The 26,106-nt window shown below is 35.8% G+C and overlaps 7 protein-coding genes and 1 pseudogene across 10 annotated transcripts; 5 read left to right on the top strand and 3 right to left on the bottom strand.

Moving 5' to 3' along the window:
- The first annotated feature begins 1,407 nt into the window (after positions 1 to 1,407).
- Positions 1,408 to 9,331, top strand: LOC104781308 (uncharacterized). The gene is made up of 17 exons (XM_010505945.2): positions 1,408 to 1,777; positions 2,100 to 2,339; positions 2,647 to 2,793; positions 3,020 to 3,098; positions 3,599 to 3,782; positions 3,879 to 3,944; positions 4,117 to 4,356; positions 4,830 to 5,036; positions 5,127 to 5,430; positions 5,830 to 5,989; positions 6,140 to 6,248; positions 6,527 to 6,662; positions 7,170 to 7,225; positions 7,302 to 7,601; positions 7,707 to 7,829; positions 8,181 to 8,852; positions 9,018 to 9,331. The coding sequence occupies exons 1-17, from the start codon at positions 1,648 to 1,650 to the stop codon at positions 9,186 to 9,188; spliced, it is 3,324 nt and encodes a 1,107-aa protein (XP_010504247.2). The 5' UTR covers positions 1,408 to 1,647; the 3' UTR covers positions 9,189 to 9,331.
- Positions 9,332 to 9,548: 217 nt separating this feature from the next.
- Positions 9,549 to 10,657, top strand: LOC104781306 (protein SHI RELATED SEQUENCE 6). Its single transcript, XM_010505943.3, has 2 exons — positions 9,549 to 10,281; positions 10,354 to 10,657. Exons 1-2 carry the CDS (start codon positions 9,933 to 9,935, stop codon positions 10,557 to 10,559), a joined length of 555 nt encoding a protein of 184 aa, XP_010504245.1. The 5' UTR covers positions 9,549 to 9,932; the 3' UTR covers positions 10,560 to 10,657.
- Positions 10,583 to 11,801, bottom strand: LOC104781307 (endochitinase EP3). The gene is made up of 2 exons (XM_010505944.3): positions 11,343 to 11,801; positions 10,583 to 11,127 (listed from the first exon to the last, which is right to left on the bottom strand). The coding sequence occupies exons 1-2, from the start codon at positions 11,755 to 11,757 to the stop codon at positions 10,721 to 10,723; spliced, it is 822 nt and encodes a 273-aa protein (XP_010504246.1). The 5' UTR covers positions 11,758 to 11,801; the 3' UTR covers positions 10,583 to 10,720.
- A 390-nt stretch (positions 11,802 to 12,191) lies between these two features.
- Positions 12,192 to 13,279, bottom strand: LOC104781305 (uncharacterized; annotated as a pseudogene). Its single transcript, XR_015597055.1, has 2 exons — positions 12,828 to 13,279; positions 12,192 to 12,708 (listed from the first exon to the last, which is right to left on the bottom strand). The product of XR_015597055.1 is annotated as an uncharacterized LOC104781305 (transcript).
- A 1,805-nt stretch (positions 13,280 to 15,084) lies between these two features.
- On the top strand, positions 15,085 to 17,804 carry LOC104781304 (aspartyl protease AED3). The gene is made up of 3 exons (XM_087510600.1): positions 15,085 to 15,840; positions 16,542 to 17,019; positions 17,321 to 17,804. The coding sequence occupies exons 1-3, from the start codon at positions 15,397 to 15,399 to the stop codon at positions 17,674 to 17,676; spliced, it is 1,278 nt and encodes a 425-aa protein (XP_087366726.1). The 5' UTR covers positions 15,085 to 15,396; the 3' UTR covers positions 17,677 to 17,804.
- A 133-nt stretch (positions 17,805 to 17,937) lies between these two features.
- Positions 17,938 to 18,408, bottom strand: LOC147946118 (NAC domain-containing protein 96-like). Its single transcript, XM_087509497.1, has one exon. It carries the CDS (start codon positions 18,406 to 18,408, stop codon positions 17,938 to 17,940), a length of 471 nt encoding a protein of 156 aa, XP_087365623.1.
- Positions 18,409 to 19,256: 848 nt separating this feature from the next.
- LOC104781303 (uncharacterized) lies at positions 19,257 to 20,791 on the top strand. The gene is made up of 2 exons (XM_087510601.1): positions 19,257 to 20,153; positions 20,226 to 20,791. The coding sequence occupies exons 1-2, from the start codon at positions 19,632 to 19,634 to the stop codon at positions 20,598 to 20,600; spliced, it is 897 nt and encodes a 298-aa protein (XP_087366727.1). The 5' UTR covers positions 19,257 to 19,631; the 3' UTR covers positions 20,601 to 20,791.
- A 679-nt stretch (positions 20,792 to 21,470) lies between these two features.
- Positions 21,471 to 24,521, top strand: LOC104781302 (SAC3 family protein C). Of its 3 annotated transcripts, XR_015597054.1 has the most exons (9): positions 21,498 to 21,820; positions 22,104 to 22,204; positions 22,535 to 22,756; positions 23,104 to 23,149; positions 23,238 to 23,322; positions 23,414 to 23,499; positions 23,588 to 23,684; positions 23,960 to 24,052; positions 24,165 to 24,521. XR_015597054.1 is itself a non-coding variant. In XM_010505938.3 (8 exons), the coding sequence occupies exons 1-8, from the start codon at positions 21,580 to 21,582 to the stop codon at positions 24,321 to 24,323; spliced, it is 1,218 nt and encodes a 405-aa protein (XP_010504240.2). In that variant the 5' UTR covers positions 21,471 to 21,579; the 3' UTR covers positions 24,324 to 24,521. The 3 variants fall into 3 exon arrangements, 2 of the variants coding, with proteins under 2 accessions (XP_010504240.2, XP_087366725.1); XM_010505938.3 differs by having other exon boundaries at positions 21,471 to 21,820; positions 23,104 to 23,322; XM_087510599.1 differs by having other exon boundaries at positions 21,493 to 21,820; positions 22,543 to 22,756; positions 23,104 to 23,322.
- The last annotated feature ends 1,585 nt before the right edge of the window (positions 24,522 to 26,106 follow it).

The following is a 26,106-nucleotide window of genomic DNA, read 5'->3' as shown; positions in this document are numbered from 1 at the left end:
TTTGGTTTTACTATTACTTTGGTTTAGTATTTCGTTTTCCCCTAATTAATCGGTATCTATGTAAACCGGATTTGCACTTTTATTATATATGTAAGGCATACAGCCGCACATGAACGTAATCGAATAATAATATTTTCTTACATCTTTCTCTCTGTTAACTCATCATCATCGACCACCATCGAATCCTTTGCTCCGAGGTGATAATCTTATTTCTTTCACTTTCTAGCTTGTGATTCACCGTTCTCCGAGCTTTTGGTAAGCTTATGGATCGGATTTATATTTCTCCCTAAGAAACCTATCTCATTGAATCACAAGAAAACCACGTTACTCCGTTGATTCAATGAGATAGGTGCACTGCAAAATAAATGTGTTAATTTATATTGATATAGTAAGATTTGTAGGTGTAGTAGTTTACATCAAATACTGGTTATTCGTATTTGATCCGTTTCAAAAATAAGGGTAACAATGACTTTAAAATTGGGTCCACGACGGAGTACTGATTTTCTTATTATCGGTTCTGTTACTTGATCCATTACCGCTGAATTATTATCCGACCCAACATATCCGCTTTATTAATATAATAGAATAGATAAGTATTTTATTTAGTTTATTCAATTTATAATTATTAAAAAATATATATTTTTTATAAATTCTGTAAGTTTTGATAATGATCTTTTTATATTATTAATATTTTTTAAAACAAAATAATTTATTTTGTTGTAATCAAATTTCTTTTATTAAATATTAATTTTTATAAATGTCAAAATCTGATATTAAGATTGATAACTTGACACATGTCAAAATCTTGTTAATGGCTAACTTTCAAAACCTAACTTTATATAATAAGATAATATATAATTTGTATTTCTTTAGAGATGTTAACAACAAAATTTAAGTTAATAGATAAATACATTTAAGATAAACTAATATTTGTAAGTTTTTTAAAAAACATACTTTATAAACTTACAAAACATTTTATCTCCATGTAATTTCACAAAAGTATACATATTTTAAAAACTTAAAATACATGGAAAACACACAAATTAGAGAAATATTTGCATTAAAGTAGTAAAAATAAGAATATGAGTGTACAAATTATACACCCAACCACAACATTTTAAAATTAAATGGACAAAATTATAATCTTTATTTTCATTCAACTAATTTAAACTTGGAAAACTAAAAGATAATTGCGTGTTTACAATATTGTTATTAAAAATTTGACTAAGAAAAAACAAGTATACTCACTTTATTTTAAATTAAATGTTGTTTGAGAATCATTTTTTTTTAACAAGTGTAGTTTTTTTATATTTGCATTGCAGATTTTTGAGAAAATAAAAATACTAATTTTTATATCTACTAATTTGTTGTATTAACTAAAGAGCCATCTCATTAATATTTTGATCACAGACGTAATCATGCCAACACGACGCCACGTGGGGTTTACATTTTGTCGTTTAGTGAAGTAGTAGGATATTCCCGGTGTTTTGTTTGGTTTGGTTTCTCTTTGCCTTGTTCAATCGACAAATCACACAACAGATGGATCAACCTTGTCCTTGATCCCTGCCTTGGCGACCTTACCCGAGAAATCATTCATTCTCCTCTGTTCCGAGAATTCACATCTACTAAGTAAGTAAGTAAGTAAGCATGGTTTCGCTGGCGACCCAAATGATTCTTCCTTCTGAGAATGGGTATAGAGTTTGGGAGGATCAGACCCTTTTCAAGTGGCGTAAGAGAGATCCTCATGTCACCTTGCGTTGCCATGAATCCGTCGAAGGTAGTCCAATTACCCAAAAAAATCCTTAAAAACTCATGCTTTCTTCTGAATACTCTCAAAGTACTAAATTGAGAGATTTGCCAAATTGGAACAATTGGTTGTAAAGAGTGATCCTTTTCAATTGAAATTTATTCTCTTGTTACATATTCGATGCTCTATCTATATTGTCTTTGATCATGATAGCTAAAGTTCGGGTCTTTAGATTCTGTATAGCTGCAATTTCATCTCTCACACATCATTGAGTATGGTTTAAACTTGTTATTAAGTAGTAGCACAAGTGGAGAGTGAAAAAGGGAATTCTAATTTTGTATGATTATTATAGGTTCTTTGAGGTACTGGTATCAACGGAATAACGTGGATCTCACCGTATCAAAATCTGCTGTTTGGAATGATGATGCTGTTCAAGCTGCTCTTGATAGTGCTGCTTTTTGGGTCGACGGGTTGCCCTTTGTTAAGTCTTTATCTGGTTACTGGAAGTTTTTCTTGGCACCTAAACCTGAAAATGTTCCAGAGAAGTTTTATGATGCTGCATTTCCTGATTCAGACTGGAACGCTTTACCCGGTCAGTTTCTGATCCTTTCTATACAATTATAATAGTAGCTTGTCATGTATTCTTGTAATGCTTAGAATAATATTGAAGGTGTAATAGTGGGGTATATTAGTCATGTCTAAAACTAGATTTTCAGATGGTTAAGGGTGTTATAGTTCTGTAATCTGAGAGTTGGTTCCGCCAATAATATACTGGTTACTGTTCTGTAACTTGTGTTTCAACTTGGAAGTCTCACTTGTATAACAGAACGTGAGACTTGGTTTTTGTTGATAATGTTCTGGTGTCTAGCAAATTTTGAATTACTTCCTTCGTTCTACAGTACCTTCCAATTGGCAGTGTCATGGATTTGATCGGCCTATCTATACGAATGTGGTGTACCCTTTCCCGAATGATCCTCCTCACGTTCCTGAGGATAATCCTACTGGTTGCTACAGAACCTACTTCCAGATTCCCAAAGAATGGAAGGGTATGTTCCATATCTTTTTATGCTCTTGTTTTTACATGTGCAAATTTCATTATCCAGATAATGGCATGAGATTGGATTAAATCTGTTTGTTTTCATATATGCACGTAGCCAACTTTATATCTTTCAATCCAGCTCCCCCTGGATGATTCTTTATGATTCTTTTGTATGATCTTCCCCTTTTCATTGTCACTTGATTTTCTGAATAGAAGTTGTGTCTTTTTGGCAGACAGAAGAATACTTCTTCACTTTGAAGCTGTAGATTCCGCATTTTTCGCTTGGATAAATGGCAACCCTGTTGGGTACAGGTGTGATATATGCCCTAAGAGGATTAACCTCTATTTTATTGATCTTGTTGTGTCCTCTTCTTTAGACATGTACAAGGATATAGGGGCACAGTCTTTCTTCTGAGTTCAGCTTGAGTCTAAACGGCCTAGTCAAGGAAATGTACGAATGTACTCTATATAAGAATTGATAGAATAGATATGCTAAAATTGAATATGTTAACTTCCAATCCATTTTTATTTTGTTATTAGGCGCCAAATTTAACCTGAAACATAAGAAATAAGGATGCATCTACTGAAAAAAACTAGTGTTTTATGCTATGTAAATACTTTGCTTTGGTTACCTAATCATGAAAAATCTAACTTAGAATGTAACTGTAGTAATAGGGTTCTAGTCAAGTCATGGGATACGAAGACTAGTCTTATTTCAACTTCATTTATGTTCTAGCACCTATTTTCTGTTCGGCAGTATAGTCCAGAAGTAATACCTTTACCAATCTATTTTCCCTTTTCTCTTAAACCAGTCAAGACAGCAGGTTACCGGCTGAATTTGAAATATCTGAATATTGCTATCCATGGGACTCGGGGAAACAAAATGTTCTTGCTGTTCAAGTATTTAGATGGAGTGATGGTTCATACCTTGAAGACCAAGATCATTGGTGGTTGTCTGGTATTCATCGAGATGTGCTATTGTTAGCAAAGCCCAAGGTTTTTCCTCTAGTTTTGTTAACGAGACTGCATGTCAAATTCACTCATTTTCTCCACTATATACGGCCACTGATGCATAATTAATTATCTATGCAGGTTTTTATTGCTGACTACTTTTTCAAGTCAAAATTGGCAGATGACTTTTCGTACGCAGACATCCAGGTAGTATAATCTTACAGAAGTTGTTCTCATTGACAAAATCCACTTATTCATGTGCCTCCAAATAATTTTATATCTTGGCTTGATGTGTATTTTACTTGCTTTTCGTTAGATATTAATTAAGTAATGTGTGCACTTGTTATGTTTAAAAGTTTCATTGTTTGTAATTTTACAGGTCGAAGTGAAGATAGACAATATGCAGGAGTCCTCAAAGGATCTGGTTCTTTCTAACTTCGTCATAGAGGCTGCCGTATATAGTACTAAAAATTGGTACAACTCTGAAGGATTTAGTTCTGAACTCTCTCCCAAGGTGGCCAATTTGACGCTTAATCCTTCTCCAAGCCCAGTTCTTGGATTCCATGGTTATTTGCTTGAGGGAAAACTGGATTCTCCAAATCTCTGGTCAGCTGAACAAGTAAGCAGCGCGTTATCCATAGTTATTGGTACTTGCTTTAGCTACCACAAAGTTGGCTTTGCTTCTCAGACATGTAGTAGCCTACTACTACAAATAAATAAAAAATATCAGTCTCGGATAGTATATTGAGGAACCCAAATTATATGTATGAGGTTAGTATTGACTATCTGCTTCGTCTGTTAAGAATAATATGGACTGAAATCTTGCTAATGTGATCCTTACATTATGTATTCAAAGTGTCAAGTTCATTGAATTTGGGCTCTAATGTTATCTATTTCCAATGCTGGGCTCTTTTCTCCAAAAATGTGTAGGATTTCCGTACCAGATCTTAATCGAGTACTTTTATATTGGTAGCATGGAAATGGGAAAACTGAAATGATATGTGTCTGTGAAGTATTGTGCTTGGATGTACGTTCGCTATAATTTATGCTACTAACTCACAATTTCCCTATATAATTTATATTTGTGTGCAGCCAAATGTTTACATCCTCGTATTAACCCTAAAAGATACATCTGGGAAAGTACTGGATTCTGAATCAAGCATTGTTGGCATTCGACAAGTATCAAAGGCCTTCAAACAGCTTCTTGTTAATGGGCACCCAGTCGTAATAAAAGGTGTAAACAGGCATGAGCACCATCCACGTGTTGGAAAAACGAATATAGAGTCCTGCATGGTCAAGGTAACATGGTTTTTCCTCTTGTCCAGCTTTGCTTTATCCCTTCCATGGTTTACTAAGGATACCAATATTTAACTTGTGTACTGTTCCCAGGATTTAATCTTGATGAAAGAATATAATATCAATGCGGTGCGAAACAGTCATTATCCTCAACATCCCCGCTGGTATGAATTATGCGATTTGTTCGGCATGTACATGATCGATGAAGCCAATATAGAGACACATGGTTTTGATCTCTCTGGGCATCTGAAGCACCCTGCGAAAGAGCCAAGCTGGGCAGCTGCTATGCTGGATCGAGTAGTTGGGATGGTTGAAAGAGACAAGAACCATACATGCATCATTTCTTGGTCACTGGGAAATGAGGCTGGCTATGGGCCAAATCATTCTGCCATGGCAGGTAAGCAGCCCTGATTGAATTGTACTATTGAAATGAACACTAATTATATCTTGATTTCTAAGAGTAATTTCTTAAAATCCTATTTATCCTCTCCTTCTCTCTCTCTCTCTTTCAGAGTGCTTTATTTTGGTTTGGAAGAGACAAATATTAGTATAGTCACTATATTTTCTTTTCCTCAAGTTGCTTTTTGATCTCAAAGGCAGTGTTACTTGATTTTATATTTGATAAAATAATCTATAGGTTATATTTGGCCAAAATGCTGAAGTAAGAGCTTATATGAAGAACATTATGAATAAGCTTTGATCCTTGTTGCATTCATTCCTGGAGAATTAACTTGCATATTCTTGCATTTTTCAGCTCTGTCCATTTTATCTTACAGCTATTGAACTTGTGGAACAGGTTGGATTAGAGAAAAGGACCCATCACGGTTGGTGCACTATGAAGGTGGTGGTTCCAGAACAAGTTCTACTGATATAGTCTGCCCAATGTACATGCGGGTTTGGGACATTGTCAAAATTGCGCTTGATCAAAATGAATCACGACCGTTGATATTATGCGAGTATGTTAGATCAATTTCTTCAGAATTCCTTCACTTTTCCTGAATTCCATTGGCATCAATGCATCATACAGTAACAATTTATTGCATCATTGTTTAGATTTCTTCTTTCTTTGTGTCTACTTCAGAGAGTTTCTTCTCAATAAAACGCAGGTATCAACATGCTATGGGTAACAGCAACGGGAATATAGACGAGTACTGGGAGGCAATTGACAATACCTTTGGCCTGCAAGGAGGTTTCATATGGGACTGGGTTGACCAGGTTCATAACTTGAATTTCTAGTATAAGCTGATTCTTGACACAATAGTGTGCCCATAACATACTCGCATCATATCAACGTGATTACACTTGTGAATCTCTTCTGTGACTAATGATCTGAAATTTCTTATTCTTGTAACATAAAGATAAACTAGATCTTTGGTAAGATCCTTATAATAAGCGCAGTAGATATATATGTCAGCCAAATCCATGCATAAAATTCAAAATGCACTTTTCTTGGTCAATCCGTATCTAATTATAATGCTTCTTCTGTCATTTAGGGACTATTGAAACTGGGTTCAGATGGCATCAAGCGTTGGGCATATGGAGGGGACTTTGGTGACCAGCCTAATGATTTAAACTTCTGTCTCAATGGGCTTATATGGCCTGACCGAACTCCTCATCCAGCACTCCATGGTAACATCTTGATATAGTTAAGAATTACAAAAGAGAACTAAAAGCTTTTCCATCGTTAGAACATCTAACTTAGAAGAAGCAAATCAACTATAGAACCAAATCGTTACAAACATGTCCAATAACTAAGCTTAAAAGTTTTTTCCTCTGTTGAAACCTAAGCTCTCTCTAGCTTCGATGAGTTAAGATCAAATCAGAGCTATATCATCAAAATCGTTAGAAAGTTCTCTTGACAAAGACGATAAGAAAGGTTAAAAGCTTTTCTCTCGATTGAAAAGAGAACTGATACCCTTCAATTCTCTCTCTACCCTGGATGAGTCAGCTTAAATGGAATCTCATCCTTATTTATACATTCTTGTAAAAGAAATTAGTAAAGAAATGGAATCTGAAATTAGTGGAATAAGGAACGTAAATCTAAACCATTGTTTCCCTTTTTCTAAATATTTGACCATGTTATATTTTGAATGGCCCTGACTTTCTTCTGTTTGCATCATGTCTGTGTTGCTTAAGAGGTTAAGTATTGTTATCAACCAATCAAGGTTTCGTTGACGGATGGCACGATAAAGGTACAATTTTATATACATCACCTCAGTTGGCAATAGTGTTAATACTATCTATATAGCTCAAACATTATCTTTGCAGGTAGCAAACACTTACTTTTTCCACACAACAGAAGAATTGGAGTTTAGCTGGACAATTCATGGGGACGGTCTTAAACTTGGATCTGGGGGTCTCTCTATTCCTGTGATAAAGCCACAAAATAGTTTTGATATGGAGTGGAAGTCAGGTCCATGGTTTTCTTTCTGGAATGACTCAAACGCTGGAGAATTGTTTCTGACAATAACTGCCAAGCTTTTAAATCCTACTCGTTCGCTTGAAGCTGGTCATCTTGTGTCTTCAACGCAGATTCCTTTACCAGCAAAGAGACAAATAATACCACAGGTACGTCCCACATACTTTCCAAGTTATATATCTTTTGGAAAGGTCTCTTTTCAATCCGCTAGAAAATATGAAGTCCTGACAACTGTAAGTAACATCCTACTTTAGGCGATAAAAAAGACAGACACTATTATCACTTGTGAAACTGTTGGAGATTACATTAAGATCAGCCAGCAAGAATCATGGGAGCTAATGATAAATGTCCGAAAAGGAGCCATTGAAGGTTGGAAGGTAAGTTCTTGCCTGTTTTATTTCTTGATTGGGAAGCTCTTAATCAATTTCTTAATGCATTAAATTATAGGGAAGAAAGTCTTACATACTGAAGGCATATAAGTTCCTCAAGTAAATAATAGGGTCTAAAGTTTAATATGGACATAGTTGTAGCAAAGAAATTACTACCATAGGAAAAAGGAATCTATCTAGCTAGGCAATCGAAAGAAGAAAAGTACAAAACGTAAAACTAAAACAAGAAATCTATTCAATGTTGAAGATCTTTTCTTGGTTGGTGTCTTAGTGGAAATTTTACACTTTTCAGCTTTAATGAGCATGCTTATGTTCTTAAGATTATTTCAAACATGACAGATTCAAGGAGTTCTCCTTATGAACGAAGCTATTCTGCCTTGCTTTTGGCGAGCACCGACAGACAATGATAAAGGTGGAGGTGACTCTAGTTATTTTTCGAGGTGGCAAGCAGCACAGTTGGATAATGTGGAGTTTCTTGTTGAAAGCTGTTCAGTAACGAGCATCACTGATAAATCCGTAGAGATTGAGTTCATATACGTTGGTTCTCCAGCTTCTGGCTCTTCAAAGTCAGAAGCCTTATTCAAAGTCAATGTGACATATCTGATATATGGTTCCGGAAATATCATTACCAATTGGTTTGTAGAACCAAACTCTGATCTTCCACCGCTACCACGTGTTGGTATAGAATTCCACATTGAAAAAACACTGGACCGTGTGAAATGGTATGGAAAAGGTCCATTTGAGTGTTACCCTGACCGAAAATCAGCAGCTCATGTGGCGATATATGAACACAATGTTGGGGACATGCATGTCCCTTATATTGTTCCAGGAGAATCCGGGGGTAGAACAGATGTTAGGTGGGTGACATTCCAAAACAAGGATGGTGTAGGAATATATGCTTCAACATATGGTAGTTCTTCCCCAATGCAGATGAATGCTAGTTACTATACAACCGGTGAGCTTCATCGTGCAACACATGAAGAGGATCTTATCAAAGGACAAAATATCGAGGTAGTAGTCTTTTTCTTTTCCTCATTTTGTTGATCAGTTTTCTTTGAATTCAAGAATAGCAATGGCTTATTAAGCACCTGAGGATCAGTTGGACTCCGTTGTTTGTTTTGCGTCTTCATTCGGTTAACTTTTTACTCTGTCATTTGGATGGTGAACATTGTGCAGGTGCATCTGGACCACAAACACATGGGCCTTGCAGGAGATGATAGCTGGACTCCGTGTGTACACGATAAGTATCTGATTCCGCCCCAACCGTATTCGTTTTCTCTCAGGTTGTGTCCAATAACTGCAGGCACTTCAATCTTAGACATCTACAAAGATCAACTTCCCTGCTAGAAAATATCTTATTGCATATGAGTTGAATGCTGTAAACAACTAGACGTGTGACTCTGCAATATTTCCTAGTTGAATTCCTCAAGTGAAAAAACATAAATAAACTAAAACACTCAATTCCATAATCTTTTTTTTGTGATGTATAATCCTCTGTTCTACTGTTAAGTGTTACAAACTATCCATCCATACCAAACAGATCCCCTCAACGAATCTAATCTCCAACAATGAAAATGATCAACAGTTTAAAAAGTATCAAAGCCAAAGCTTAAGCACATAGATAGACCCACAAAGTGGGATTACAATTGTGGCGAAAAAGCCGTTTTAGACGGGTGCTTTCCCAATGAAGTGGACCACTCACTTAAAAAGATAATAATTTCATTTCTGCAGACTTTTGATACCATTTGAACATGTGACCACAAAACTCTGTCCAAAAACCACAAAAACCCAAAATACCAAAAAAAAAAAACTTTCTTTTTCACTCATCTTTTTTATGCTAATGTTATTTCTCTCTCACTCCTCACTACTCATCTAGACTCCTCCATAGCTAAGTTGCACCTACTACATTAGCCTCCACGCGCTTTTAATATCACTGCCACAGTGGCAAATCCACCTTCTTCACTCTCATGGCCACCACCACAACAACAACCATCATCATCTTCAACACCTTTCGCCGCCGTCTCAATCGCACCTGATCATCACTCCTCTTCCTCCTCCGTCGCCGCCGTCGGAATCAGTACTCCAGACTACATGCTAGGTCTTCGAAACATCATTCTCTTATCTCCACCACCGCCACAGATAACACGGCCGTCTCTGTCGCCGGTTATTTTCGCGGCGGTGGAAGAAAACAAAACAGAGAAAGTGTGCAGAGACTGTGGAAACAGAGCAAAGAAAGAGTGTTTGTTCGAAAGGTGTAGGACTTGTTGTAAAAGCAGAGGATACAACTGCGCCACTCACGTGAAGAGCACGTGGGTTCCTTCTTCTGCAAGTACTCGCTCTTCATCTTCATCTTCTGAGAGGAAGAAGAAGCTCAAACTCGACAAACAGAGTTCCCCTAATGTCTCGATCCTTCAGACTACTACTACTACTTCTCGTCAAGGTAATGAAATTGAATTAAAAAGGAACCTTTTTAAATCTAAATTATGAGTCTCTTTGTGTGGGGAATTCACAGAGAGAAGCTTCAAAGAGGGATTACCGGGAAAAATCGAAGCTCCGGCGGTTTTCAGACGGACAAGAGTAACAGCGATAAGCAACAACGAGCAAGCAGAGATTGGTTATCAAGCGACAGTAACTATAAGTGGTCATGTCTTCAAAGGCTTTCTTCATTACTATGGTGTTGATCATAACAAAGCTTTTCCATGTCTTTCTCAAAAATAATGAAACTACTTACTTTCATAGGATTCTGTATAGAGAGTTACTCTGTTTTGTATTCGACATTAAGGGACAAAACATTAATGGGCCATTACAATCTGAAAGCTTTGTCTTCTTTTTGCTTTTATTTATGATGTATACAGAGATATATGTGATGTTTATTTTTGTTAGCAAGTGAGGTTGTTTCCAGGATCAACGCCAAGTTGACGACAATAATCAGTGTAGTAGCGAACTCTAGCTTGAACGGTGGCTGTATTGGCCCCGTCGCATTCCAAAGCACCGTTAATTGCACGGATTGTTGCACCAAAACCTTGATAGATAACGGGCTGAACCCTATTGGTCCAGTACCACAAGGCGGTTTTGAAGGATATGACTGGATCCGTGGCTACTGTTTCTGGTGCATTGAGGCCGTCGAAACCAATTGCTGTCCCGGCTGGCCCGTAGTTGAAATTCCAAGAGAGTTGGATCGGTCCACGGCCGTAATAGCCTTTGTTAGGATTGCATAGATATTGTGTTGCGTTCTCGTCGCAGTAATCTTTCGAGGCTCCGTCTATCTCTTCTATGTAGCAGAAATCTAAAAACAAAAGACAATATTATTATATCCAACGTTGCAACAACTCATCGGACGATTGAAATTATTATTGTTTGATGAAAAGATATGATCACTAATCTATTTGGTCTAATGATATACTATAGTAAACACATGTTATTTAGTCTAATGAACATGCGTGTATGCATGCATCATAAAAGGAAAGAGTTGAATGAAGCATTAATAATATATTTACTTACGTCCTGTTTCATGCGTGACATGAGCAAAGAACGCTGCAATCTCACGCCTAGAGTCATCGGTCGATCCAACTCTACCGAAACGAGAATATGATTCTAAGGCCTCAAGAAAAGCTCCCCTACTGTAAATTCCATTGCCGGCACAACTAGACTCGGATTGACTAATGATTCCATTGAAGAAATCTGGCGTAACAATCTCGGCCACAGAGACACCATTTGCGGGAGGAGGAGCAAAACAAGGCCCTTGTTGACAGCCTACGCCGCAATAGTCTGATGTGTTACCACAAAATCCAAACTGACTACAACATAGCTCTGACGAACAACCGCAGTTTTGTGCCTTTGATGTGTAATAGAAAGATTGTAGAATTAACAGAATGGTTACCAAAGAGATGGATTTAGACATGGTGTGAGTCAACATTTTTGAGTTTGTTGAGAGAATATGAAGAAACCAAGAACTAGTCTTAAAACGAAGAAAAATTGTGTTATGCCTACATATAGTATGTGAGACGCGGTACAAGAAAAGTCGCATTGTAAATGTGTGGACGCGGTCAAGCCACTGATACTGCATCTTCTTAGTTAAGTGTACAAGAGGGACAATTTGGAAAAGTCGTCTCTTGGACGATTGAGATGTTTGCTGACTTTTTATTTTATAGTTGACCTTTTTATTGGAAGATTTTACAAAAGTGTTTTCAGTTCACATTTATTAAAGGAATTGGTTCTGACTTCTGACTTATGGGGGTTGTGATTTGTGAAGAGTAACGTGGACAATATTACTCTTTGTTTCTTTTGCATGGCTCTAAACACAAACATTTTTTAATTAATGTAATTACAAAGATTTCACTTACATTAGAATTTCAAAAGAGTCATTTTTTATATCATGCATGTTGCACAATTACAAGATTGACCGAAGTCTTCCACAATCTAAACCTTGCATTTTAAATAGGTCCTAGAAAATATTTAAAAGTCATATAATAAACTTTAGACCCCATAGTCTAACTAAACGCTAAAAGTCATTACAAATAAATCCCCTTGCCCAAGTAATGTCAAATCTTTTGCAAACCTAACATTAAACTAGTGATGACGTTGACTTGGTCAGAAATTGATGCAGCTTGGATGCTTCCCAAACACAGACGCCTTCATCTCGGATCCGGGTTCGAACATCAATGTAGCCTCATGGCACTTATAACTCATAACTCCCGACGTCTTTTTTCTGCAATCCGTAAGAGAAATAAGCAATCCAAACTGCACTTGCTTCTTCTCTGTAACATCTTCCATGATATATTTTCCAATGGAACCGCCCATATCTTCCCCGGAGACAACGGCTGAAACTTTAAGAAGCTGAGGCAAACGGTATTTGAGATCGCAGTATCTGATTATACAGAGGATCAGTTAGTTCCGAAAAAGAAAAAAAATATACAAAAAGTATAAAAACGGGTTTAAGTATATATGATAAATAGTAAAGATTATTAGAGAAAGTAAATAGCTTACTTTTGTGGAGATGATGTAACAAGAGTAACATTCTTCTAGAGAAATGAAGCTTGAAAATCTCCTTGAAGGCATATATATACTCACCAGGAAGATCTTCAGGGATCCTTATGGACAAATCCCACTTTGCACTGAGACGAGTCTGTGTAATACTAAGCACCGTGAAATCCATAGAAGCTAATTCTACTTTTGGCACCGGATCTTTCATTGGTGTTAAAAAAAATACCAAACCAATAATACATGCAGTGATACAAACGAACGAGAAGACGCAGCAGATCATCATGTACGTGTGATTAAAGAGAGAGGAGAAGATTTTTTGGAGTGTAGGAAGAAGATGAGAATGTTTGATAATTGCTAGAGATCCTTGCCTCGAACCTCTTTCTCTCACTAGTTAAACTTCAGTCCTCAACTACTAGCTTCAATGCTCTCAACTACTTCTCTGTTGTTCCCTTTAAAAAAACTTTAATTGTTTTATTTTGATTTTATTTTGCAAAGGTGAAGAATAACTCCATTTTATACTCACGTGGTTTATTTTTATCGAAGATACATTTAATACATCTCCAAGTTATTATGATTGAGAGTATACACATATATATATATATAATAGTATAAATAAGAAAAATGTGTGATTCTCGACTCCTCTTACTATATATGTTTGGGTCTCTTTCCAGTTTCCAGTAAGGTCTAGGTCTCATACTAACATAATTTTAGAAGTGAGGTACACGCAAACTAAATGAGAATTTAAGTAAAAATATAAGTATAGTTGAAGAATTAAAAGATTTAAGAATATTAAAATGGGTTATCATATACTATAGATAGAAAAAGAATACTTTAAAGAAAAAAAATGCGAAATGCACTTTAAGAAGTTTTTTCCAAAATTACTTAATTTTTTAGACTCTTGAGTTATATTAATATCCGTTGATATTACAAAACACAGTAACAACTTAATTATTGAGTTATTTCTATTACTAAAAAAAAAAAATTTAAGAGCATTTCTCATAATAATAATAATAAAAAAAAAGTAAGCCAAGAATTCTTATTTTTCTCACTTAAAGTGAAGTAACGAGAAAAAGAGAGTGAGTATGTAAGCTTAATTAGAAACAAAGGCGAATTTTAGTTTAATTTAGGAGTATATTCCGAACGAGACATTTATTTTTGGCGATAAAGTTGTTAAATCGTGTAACTTCCATATTCTTTGCAACCAGTTTTTTCTTTTCTTATACAAAGCAAGTGTGTAAACGAAAAGCAAAGACAAGCGAAGCTACCTAGAACTACATGTAAAGGGTCAAGTATTTCTTTAGTTCATGATCTCACACCATCATAACTCTACCAAATTATATATTAAAATATATATATATATATATATATATATATTAGTATCGAGGATATATATTGATATATCACATTCAACTCTTAAGAAATAAATAATGGATATACTTTACACAAAAATTTGTTTTGAAATGAAAATAAATAATTGATGGACAGTATCACAGCACTATATAGTGGAGAAGAGGCCAATGTGAGAATAACCCACCACATGGTAATGAGTATTGAGTAGTTTGATACATTCCATAATAAGCTACAATACATAATGTATTTATGTCGGTCTTCCACTAGCCAGTCTCACGTGAAACGTTTGATATTTTTCTCAGATCTCTCTTATGCAAGACCGCTCCACATGTTCCTCTGTAATTCCCTCTAAGAATCGTTGTCTAAATTGGATATATATCAAAATTTGTGAGAAGGAGCATCGGTTATCAATAGACCGATATTTAATCAGCTAGACGTCCGGTTTGGTTTTTGATTCACATTCGACAAATGAGTCCAAATAAGCCACTTAAGGGATTAGAAATCTGTGATGTTTTCTATATGGAAAAAAGAAAGGAAAATATCTTGAGATAGCTCTCGGATGCTTCCAAACGTTGTGCATTTTTTTCCAAACGCTATCGTCCGTGGCCCGTGGCTCCATGCGAAAACTTCAAATACTCTTGTCGACTCTCTCTACCACAAGATATTTTCTCATGTTTGATCTTCCACGATTTAAATAGTACTTTTTAGCATGTCATGCATTATCAAATTGTTTCAATTTATATACGCTTAAAAAATATAGTTTTTTTATGACAAATGACAATATTATATTCATTTAACTATATAAATATTTTTTCCGGCCACTATTTCAAAAATAATTCAGGTATTACACATCGCCTAATCAAAAGACTGAACATAATATATATATATATAAGTTTGTAAATAATACACAAAACAAAAGAACTTACAAAGTACAACCTCTATGAGTTTTGTGGATGGAGAGAACGCATGTCGATCGAGCAAAGAAAGCCAATATAAGAGTGGACCCAAAAAACAGATAGAAACAAACAAGGAAAAAATAAGAGATGGAATACAGTCTGTTCTCTCAAACTAAAGATAAATTAAAACCCACTCTTCACCTTTTTATATTCTTATTACTTTCTACACACTCATCATCATCACTCACTATATAAACACACACTCACACATTCACTCTACAAACACACAAAAAAAAACAACTGAGATCAGATCAAGATCTTAAACAATGAGATCCCATCTCTTGATTCTGTTGATCTCTCTCTTGGTCTTGAAATCTGAATCCATAAACTGCGATGAAAATAGCCATACCTCAGATCTAAGAGTGTTCCACATTAACAGCCAATGCTCTCCATTCAAAACCTCTGCCTCATGGGAAGACACACTTCTTCAAGACAAGGCTCGTTTCCTTTACTTGTCAAGCCTCGCCGCCGCTAAGAAATCATCAGTCCCAATTGCATCGGGACGGGCCATCGTTCAGAGCCCTACTTACATCGTGAGGGCTAACATCGGGACACCAGCTCAGCCCATGCTCGTGGCTCTTGACACTAGCAATGACGCTGCTTGGATTCCTTGTTCTGGTTGCGTTGGCTGTTCTTCCTCTGTTCTCTTTAACCCTTCCAAGTCAAGTTCCTCTCGTACTCTTCAATGCCAAGCTCCTCAGTGTAAACAGGTAACTAATTATATCCTTATATATAGTTACACTCTTCGAATAAATTAGATATGCCTTCTCTGGATAGACTTAAAAACACTCAACTTTAATTCATTCTTCAGATCAAACATACTTAACTTTATATTTGCTAGAAGTTAAATTTTCATTTTGTTCAAAAAAGATCTAATCAGAATCTATTATCTAAACATACTCAAATGATTCAAATCCGACGAAAATAATAAAATCAGTTATTATTTAGTTTTAACAAAAGAAGAACACCAAACCTGAAAAAACGAACCGAATGTCAGACGTAATACTTGATGATTTTTGGATGCACTGTAATTACACAAAAAAATGTGAATGTGAACTTCATTTTGGCGTGTTATACACCATGATCGAGAAGTCTAGTCACGGGTTTTGTACCATGAGTATAGTCACGGGTATTTTCTGTATAATACAAAGAACTTTATAAACAATGGCAACTAGTAGGCATATTTTACTGTTTGATCTATATTCTTTGGCGTCACGCTAGCTAGTTAGGTTTTGCTTATAATACAAAAAGGTCACTCACAATTACAATTAAATAACGTAAAACATAGTTAGTAGCGCCTTTTAATAACAAGATCCAAGATGGTAAAAACAATTCTTTATGGGAAAGCGTTTTAAAAGTGAAAAAAATCCACTAAACGAAATATTAACCCATAAAGTTTTTTTTTTTGCAGGTACCAAATCCAAGTTGCACCGTAAAAAAATCATGTGGTTTCAACATGACCTACGGTGGTTCAGCCATCGAAGCATATCTGACACAAGACACACTAACATTGGCCAATGACGTTATCCCAAACTACACCTTTGGGTGCATCAACAAGGCTTCCGGGTCATCGTTGCCAGCGCAAGGACTCATGGGTTTAGGTCGTGGTCCATTGTCTCTAATCTCACAGACACAAAATCTTTATCAGTCTACATTCTCGTATTGCTTGCCTAATAGTAAGTCTGGCAATTTCTCCGGATCGCTAAGATTGGGACCTAAGTTTCAACCAATGCGGATCAAGACCACTCCATTGTTAAAGAACCCAAGGAGATCATCGCTTTACTATGTTAATTTGGTTGGGATTCGTGTCGGAAATAAAATAGTGGACATCCCTACAAGTGCACTCGCCTTTGATCCGGCCACTGGAGCCGGAACCATCTTTGACTCCGGTATGGACTTTACAACCCTCAATAAATTTTGTTTTTGTTTTGGCTTGAGATCTGAAAATAATCATATGAATGATAAGTCGTGAGAGGGAAGTAACCTAATAGCTCTTGTTCTCTCTCACGTAAAATGTGATATTTCTGAACTAACATGATTTTGATTTTTCTTAGAGAACCTTTGATCAAAACCGATTAAATAAAAAACGAATTAAGCAAATCAAAACAAAATTGGCCAATTCATAGATTTAGACAAAATTAACTTTTTAATTGTTGTTAAACAAAAACATTGCATGTATACATAACGCAGGGACGGTCTACACGAGGCTAGTCGAACCAGCTTACGTGGCGGTGAGAGACGAGTTCAGGCGACGTGTTAAGAACGCAAACGCAACTTCACTAGGAGGTTTCGACACTTGCTACTCCGGCTCCGTCGTGTACCCGTCGGTGACATTTATGTTCGCTGGAATGAACGTTACTCTGCCTACGGACAACCTTCTCATCCACAGCTCCGCAGGTAACCTCAGCTGCCTCGCCATGGCTGCAGCTCCGACCAACGTTAACTCTGTCCTTAACGTCATCGCTAGTATGCAGCAGCAGAACCACCGTGTTCTCATTGACGTTCCAAATTCAAGGCTCGGCATTTCTCGTGAAACTTGCACCTAAGTTTTATCGGATTGTGTTTTTGTTTTCGGTCTATTTCGTAATGCGTTTTGAACTTTTGAATCTTGGAAACTATATAAGTTAATGATTTTTGTTAATTCTCATATATGTGATTGTGAAATCTTTCGTTAGATTTTCTTTCGACTGTTCTCTGTTTCCATAAAGGATTGTCATGAATTTGCGGATGCTGAAACTGTAGTTGCGAAAACCTTTTTAATTAAGTTATATATTTCAAGAAGACAGTCTCAAATAATTACTATAAAGTCAAAGGTTACAAGTAATCTTGCAGAGAACATGGCGGGTGTTGTAGGGTTTGCTTTCGTCACAGAGACGATACTCTCGCATGAACCAACTGCTATAGGCCATCGCGGTTTTCTCGTTCTTCTTCCTGAAGCAATATCTGAATCTCATCGTTGCCCCAATTACTTCACCTGACTCGGTAGACACGATCGGAGATCTACCTTGAACGAGTATCCACGCTCCCTCACAATGAACTCCTTCCGCGTGGAGGTATTTCCAATTCCGTTTCCCCAAGTAGAACCACTCTTGAGGGTTAAGGATAGGATCTGTTGGTTGCGGAAGCAGCCACGGCTCTCGTGTGTACAACTCCTCCTCCATGTTGTCTACAATAAATCTCGGGTTTGCAGTTGCTTCCCCGTTTACCTTTGGTCGGAGATAACCCTCTATGATATCTTCATCTGAAATACGACTTCTAACCTCGCCCTCTCTTACCATTGTCTGAAAAGAATTGTCAGATCCGCTAAACCTAATTCACCTATATATATACATTGTATCACTTTAGATTTTGCCGACGTTGTACTGCAATGGGTTGGACAAGGAATCACGTTTGGGCTTTTTAAAAACAAAAAAAAAAATATTAATTTTATATCTAAAGACTTTTATTTTATTTTGTAAAATTTTATATGTGCTGTCTTGAAGTTGCAGGGTCCATCATTCCTTTGATAGAAAAACAAGTGTGAAAGATAAAAACTTCGCCTAAAATTGGGCATTTTAATTGATAAGATGTCTTGATAAATTGCTAGAGGAGCTACCTCAGCAAATAAGCGAAGATGTGTGGCATGTGCTATAATGACCAAAATAATTTACTTGTTAGAACAATAACCCGAAAATTTTCTGCAAGATATATACACTATTGATAAGAAAAAGTTAAATCGAACATAGGATCTTTATGCAAACATGAGAAGAAAAAGAGTGTGTAAAATAGTAGGGGTGAGAGAGTGACAAGTGTAACCCCACTTCCATCTTTCCCTAATGGGTTTTGCGGTTTGGCTTGACATCAACGCTAACAGCCAGACTCACTCCACCATACACCCAAAAAGAGAGAGAGAAAAACAAAAAGGTTTTTATAGCTAAAATGAATAAAAAGCATTTGAATCAGAAGATTTTGAAATCATTATTGTGAACCCTTTAAAAAAAAAAAAAAAATCAAAAGTAAAACCTTTTTTTTTCAAGTTGACGAAAAAAGAAATTAAAACCTATTTTTCAATGGTTACCCACTCTCTCTCACATTCTTCTTTATATTCTCCTCATTATTATTGTGACGGGTTGCTCCACTAACTTTTGTGAAGGGTAAGTAAAAGCCGGTGCAAATATGCGTAAATAATTTTGTCATATATTCCATTTAACACTTCAACAGACTGTAATGTATACAAACCATAAATTGGGCACACAAAAAAAAAACAGAGTAATATAAGTGAAAAACATAATTTTCTTATTGCTTTAAGTCACACGAGTCACAACCATTGAACATGCGAGAAACGCGTGTACCCAAACTCATTGGTTAGTTTGAACCAACCAGTAGCGAATTCTCATTGTCACTCACTTTGTTTCCCATCTTTATCAAAAAATATTGCTAAAAAACTTCTCTTTCTTTCTCCTTTTATCTTCACACTCTTGAGTCTGCTCTCTGTTTTTTATTCACCTGAAGAAAACAATATATGGAGAATGGAGAATCTAACCAAGAAACTCCAAAATCACTTCTCCACCACGAAGAATCCCCAAAGAAACCATCTGCTTCCTCCGTCGTCGTAGATAGGTTAAAGCGAGATGAATGGAGCGAAGGAGCTGTTTCGAGTTTACTTGAAGCCTACGAGTCGAAATGGGTTCTCAGGAACAGAGCAAAGCTTAAGGGTCAAGACTGGGAAGACGTAGCTAGACACGTGTCTTCACGCGCCACCCACACCAAGTCACCTAAGACTCAGACACAGTGCAAGAACAAGATCGAGTCCATGAAGAAACGTTACCGTTCTGAGTCCGCTACTGCGCCTGATGGCTCCTCTTGGCCTCTTTACCCACGTCTCGATCATCTCCTCCGTGGAACTCAACCTCAACCTCAGCCTCAGGCTGTTCTGCCTCTGAATTGCTCTGTTCCTTTGCTCTTACTCGAGCCGCCGTCTCCTGCTGTGGCTCATCCGCCGCAGGTTTCTTACGGATCTAACGGCGTCGGCAAGATTCCTAAGGTCTGATCAGCGAAACCCTTCTAGAGAATTAATTAACCAAGTTTGAGAGATTTTCTGATGTTTGTTGTGCAGGAAGATGGATTCAAGCCGGAAAACAAACCGGAAAAAGCCACGGAGATGGATACAGACAGCAGTACGCCGGTGGTTAAAACGAAGGTGAGAGGGAAGAAAGTGAAGAGAAGATATAAAGAAGAGAAAGAGGAGATCGCCGGGAGTATACGGTGGTTAGCTGAGGTGGTGATGAGATCAGAGAGAGCCAGAATGGAAACGATGAAAGAGATAGAGAGGATGAGAGCTGAAGCTGAAGCTAAGAGAGCAGAGATGGATTTGAAAAGAACAGAGATAATGGCGAATACACAGCTAGAGATTGCTAGACTCTTTGCCGTTGCAGCTTCTTCTGGACAGAACAAAGGTGTTGATTCTTCACTAAGGATCGGAAGAAACTGAGTTTTTTTTTTTTTTTTTTTTATTACAATGACTCAAAATGTTGTGTGTACATAACCAAGTGTTTTGTCAAAATTCCTCAGATAAAGAGAGACTAATAATTGTTTCCTGAGATAGATGGCGTTTAAACAGTTCCACCAACAAAATGTATGGTACTTGTCATATGAATATCATCAATCTTTAGTCATCATAAAGATGCCAATACTGTCTCAGTATTGTGTGTTGCAACTTGCAAGTGTTTTGACTAATTGCAGAGAATGCTTTTTCTCTTCGCATTTAATGGGGATTTTAACTATAATTGTGTAGTTGTGAATAATGATTGAGAGTTTAGTTGCATATATATGGAATGGGCCATGATGTAAGATTGCACTAGGAGTAGTGGTTCTAGTCTCTGTGTGTTTGAATGTTAGCAGTTACCTCAAACTAGCATCACTTTTAATTATTGTTGTGGATAGTTGAGGAATAGACACCTAAATCCGTAGTGGTGGACACATTGCTATTTGTTGTCTAGATAGTGGCCGTGACTGCTAGACCCACCAACCGGCCTAAGCTTTGACCTGTATAACTAGGGGTGGGAAATAATCAAACAAACCAAAAGGCCAAAACTGAAATGCTCAAATCAAAATCTAATTAAATTTTTGTTTACAAAGGAACAAAACTGAACCAAATCGTAGTTGAACCATAACCGAATAGAAACAAATCTAATTACGAAAGTTGAATGCTAGAATTGTTGTAGTCTAGTAGATTCTATGCACATTTGTCTACAAGTCAAAACCGGTATAGTCATGTTCAAACTAAACTGACCCGGTTACCGCCTGATTTGATTGATTAATTGAAATTATAAAACCGGAATTCGTTTTGTTCCGGTTTAGTCCAGCAAATAGTTCCGGTAATCGATTCGATTCGATTCGATTCGATTTAGCTCGTTTCTATCAGTCAGAGTCTCGTTGCGAGGGAAGATCTCGCGTTGCCTCTATAAGCCATGAATCGTCGTAATCGTGGCTCTTCTTCTTCTTCCTCTTCGTCTAGGGTTTCTAGTTATGGGAATCGTCAGTTCTCTGATAACCGGAGGACTCAATCCGGCGGCGGAGCTACTGATTATTTTCGGAGAAGATCCGATGTACCAGTCAAACGAAACAATGACAAAGACGAATCAGACAATAAGGGCGAAGATCATACTGACGTCTCCTTCATCGTCGGAACTTGCTCTTCCATGTGTCCAGGTAATCGTCGACCGCTGATTAATTTCTAATTGACCTGAGACTCCGCCAAAATTGAACCCTATCTTGCACCTGAATTGAATTTGATCTAGTGCTTAGGTCGGTTTAGTACATTCCATTCATCAATTCATGATCCTTCAGTGTATAGGAAGTTCAGAGAGAAGTGTTAGATTTCTGAGTTGGGAACGATGTGTGTTGTCTTTTGCTAGGAGTTTAGGTTAAAGTTACAGTTCAAGCAGCAAAAAAGAGTGTACAGCTTAATCTAATGTGTTATTTTTGGTATCAGAGAGGGAAAGAGTCACAAGAGAACGCTTGCGTGATCTTGCAGTGTTTGAGAGGCTTTATGGAAACCCCTCAAAATCATCTACAGACCTAGCTGTTAAAAAGGTGCACTTTACATCTCACAGCTTTGAAGTTTCCATGTCTCTGGTGCTTATTTGGGAAACTTTCACTTTCACCTGAGGCTTTAGCTTTCTATAATTGACATGTCCTATCGTATCAGCTCTGCAACAGAACTTGTGTGATTGAATGAAATTTTAATGTTGACATTCTTCATCTATGCAAATTAGAATCCATAGCTTGATTTCTACTGAGAAATTTCTGAATGGTTAAGATGAATAGTTTTGTATTACTTACTGGGAGTTACCAACTGCTATATAATAGGGCTATTTGTCCAATACCAAAGGAAGTTATACTCTTTCTCTGTGTTCTTGCTAGTTTTGCAGAACCCTTTCAGCGGCGGATGTTCAGGCATCGGATGTTCGACCGCTCCCAGTGTTAGAAGAAACCCTGAAATACCTTCTAAGTTTGCTTGACTCGAGGGAGCACCCGTTTGAAGTGGTTCATGATTTTATTTTCGATAGGACAAGGTCTATTAGACAAGATCTTAGCATCCAGAATTTAGCCAATGAGAGAGTGATCTACCTTTACGAGGAAATGGTATGGTTTGACTTGTTTCTTACTCTTTTCTCGTTCCTGGTTTGGTAGATGGATTACACTGAAGTGTCTATCCTTTGTCGTTAATATTGTTTTCCTTGGTTTTTGTTGAAAGTCGTTTATGTGTAGATACTTTGAGTTTATTAATTGTAGTTTTTAGTAGTCATAACCTTGTTCAGGACGCTCAAATAGGATCGTATTTCTTCTTTTGTAATTTTCATAGAATTGTACCCCACTCTGATTGATCATCCTCTTCTGAATTCTGATAGATAATCATGAATTTGTTTTATTTTTTTTGAAGTGTTCCATTGATGCGATTATTATTGACTCCCGGATGGCTTCTCTAACAGGTTAAATTTCATGTCATATCTCACAAGAGGCTTCAGAGTTGTAGTGGTACAAGTATTAGCCCAATGCATCACTTAAACATGGAGCAGCTAGCAAAAACTCTTACCTCTTTGTATAATATATATGATGCAAATAGGAAATCAGATTCCACTCACGAAAATGAAACCGAGTTCCGTTCACTGTATGTGCTGCTTCATCTCAATCCCAGTAGCGGAGTGATGGTTGTTTCTCTGTTTTCTTTATCCTTATTTATTTGTTACCATGTCACCTTTTTTTGCCATTAATATAAAACATTGGGATTTTGATCTGCAGGGGGAACCACTGTCTTTATGGTTTCGCAAGTTGATTTTTGCTTTAGTAAAATCCAAGGAAATATGTTTTGTACGAAACCTTTTAAGGTAGTGTTCTGCTGTTCAATTGTTTGCGTTTAGGAAATATGAATTGAAATATGATGATAGCTCTCTCTTCTCTTTCTTTTTCTTCCAGATTATATCGGATGGGCAATTACAAGAACTTCTTAAGTAGAATAGCTTCCGAGGCGACATACTTACAGTATTGCATAAGTGAACCTCATATTAGAGAGGTGAGATTGCATGGATATAGATATGTAGTTATGTCCTTCTAGCTCTCAGGGATAGTCTTTGTGGCGTTTCAATTGGTAGCGGCTTATGTAATATGCAATGACAATAAGCATGAGAAAGATGATGTAGAATAGAAAATATTACCGGTATGGTAAGGAAAGTAAATAGTTACATCGATTCATATATGGGTGGAGATAAAGTGCTTATACATTGAATGGTATTTGCTATAAATTGTTCAATTGTGTTGATCATTTGCTTAATGTTTTCATGGTAAAAGATGCGATCAGTCGCTGTCCAATACATAAACAGTGTTTGCTACAAGCTGCAACCGTATTCTCTCTTGCGGTTATCTCAGAACCTGATGATGAAGGTAATAAACTGAATACACCTATGAGTCTATGAATAAATATTTCCCTGTCTTTTCTCTATTTCCGTATTGTTGGTAAACTTGAAATGTCATAAGTCAACTTTGTATATTTCAGGAGCTGGATGTTGAATCTTTATGTCATGGTTGTGGTCTTCAGACATGTACTGATTCTGATGGGTTCACTGTGTTAACCACGAAGCAGTCAACCTTTCGTAGTCCAGAGGACAAGTTCAAAGTTTATGATTTGATTGGAATTGAACGGATGAAGAGGTAGTTTTGAACCCCTGGCTCGTCGTTTATATGAAATGGTTAATACTCTCTTATGACAAGAAGATATTGTATTCTAACATAGTTAAGTTAATACTCTCGTAGTCAAGTATTTGTTTTTGCACTGCTATCCGCGTTTGTTACCTCCTTCTGAACCTTGATGCCAAAGATTTTTTTATTTTTCAAGTACTCAAGAGTTCCTAAATATTTGTTTGATATTAATATAGAGTTCATTGCAGTTTTGATTGCTGAAAACTAAAAGTCGATTTATGTGTTGAGAAAATTAATTTTGATTTTATGGATTAAGTTAGCAGAAGAGCTAATTTTTACAGAAATCTGAGATTTTTTTATTATTTTAATTGTAAGTGATAATTGAAGCATAAATACGATGCAAATACAGTTATGAATTTAATACATGTAAAACAAACACAAACGTTTTTTAGTTATACAGTGGTGCGGATTAGAGTCAAAACATGTGTTAAGATTTCGAAGAGATACATACAATCTTGACTAATAATAAATTCGACAAGATCAAAAGTTGTAACTGGCTTATTAGTACCCAACTAGGAGTAATGAATGATGAACCTTAAGTGTTTTTCTTCAGTGTGGTAGTAGAGACATCAGTAGAAGAAGCAATTTCGAGTAATAGGACTAACTAGCACAACAAGATCTTACCAAGTTGTGAAAATAAGTATTAAAGTAAATAATAACTTTTAGAAAACAAGTATTTTGTTTTGAAAAATGATGTTATTTTCTATAAATTCCTCTTATAATATATAAAAGTATTCAAATTTTTGTATCATATGATTAAATAAGCATTGTAGCTCATTTCTATATTATATGTTTTTTTTTTCTAAATAAACAAACACTAGATTAAAACCCGTGCTAGAGCAATGGGTTAAAATTCATTTTATTTACATTGTAATTTTTTTATAAAATATAATTTATGTGATTATTTTTAAAAGCTTTTTTGGATAAAATATTATGCAATAAAATTATATGCTAAATATGATGACTTGAAAAAGAAACTTATTTTGTAAGTTTTAGATTGTTAATGATTCTAGATAAGTATTCGTGCTATAACACTGGTTAAATTTTAATTTATACAAAATTTTGTATATTTTCTATTTTAAAATAAAATTTTAATATGTTGTATTACTTTATGTACGTGAAGTTATTGCAACAATGTATATTCTACCTCATGACTTGAATGTCATTATAAGACATAATTTTGTGAATTTGGTTTTTAAAAAGCGAGTTATTATATTATGAGTAATTTCATATATTGTTATACTTTTTGTTTTAATATACTTGGTTTTTTTTTTAAATTCTTTCATATTATAGTGACATATTATTGACATTGCTATAACAAACCATTTTAGAGTGTTTATAGTTTCTAACTTTAATATCAAATTTCAATATTTTAAAAATATTTTAAAATAAATTATTTAAAACTTATTATATTATATAAAATTATAAAATTATAAAATTCAACAAAAAAGTATGAAATTGAATTTAAATATTCAAATTTTGACCCATTACTCAGTAAATTTTTAATTCAATAGATATTATTTTTAAAGAATAATATTAATAAAAATTGAATATTTTATAGATTGAATCATTTATATTTGTTTTTAAAAATTTAACTTATGGTATATCCGGAAATAAAATTATTTTTTAATTATAAGAAATAATATGATAATTTATTTGTTTCACAAAATAGACTCATATATAAAAATGAGAGGTGAAGTATAATAATAATTAACAAATTAATATGTTAAGTTAGATAT

Source organism: Camelina sativa, chromosome 4 (assembly GCF_030686135.1).
Source record: "Camelina sativa cultivar CO46 ecotype springtype chromosome 4, ASM3068613v1".
Lineage (NCBI taxonomy): Eukaryota > Viridiplantae > Streptophyta > Magnoliopsida > Brassicales > Brassicaceae > Camelina > Camelina sativa.
The sequence above is the reverse complement of the archived record's forward strand: the minus strand, read 5'-3'. Positions and strand labels throughout refer to the sequence as shown.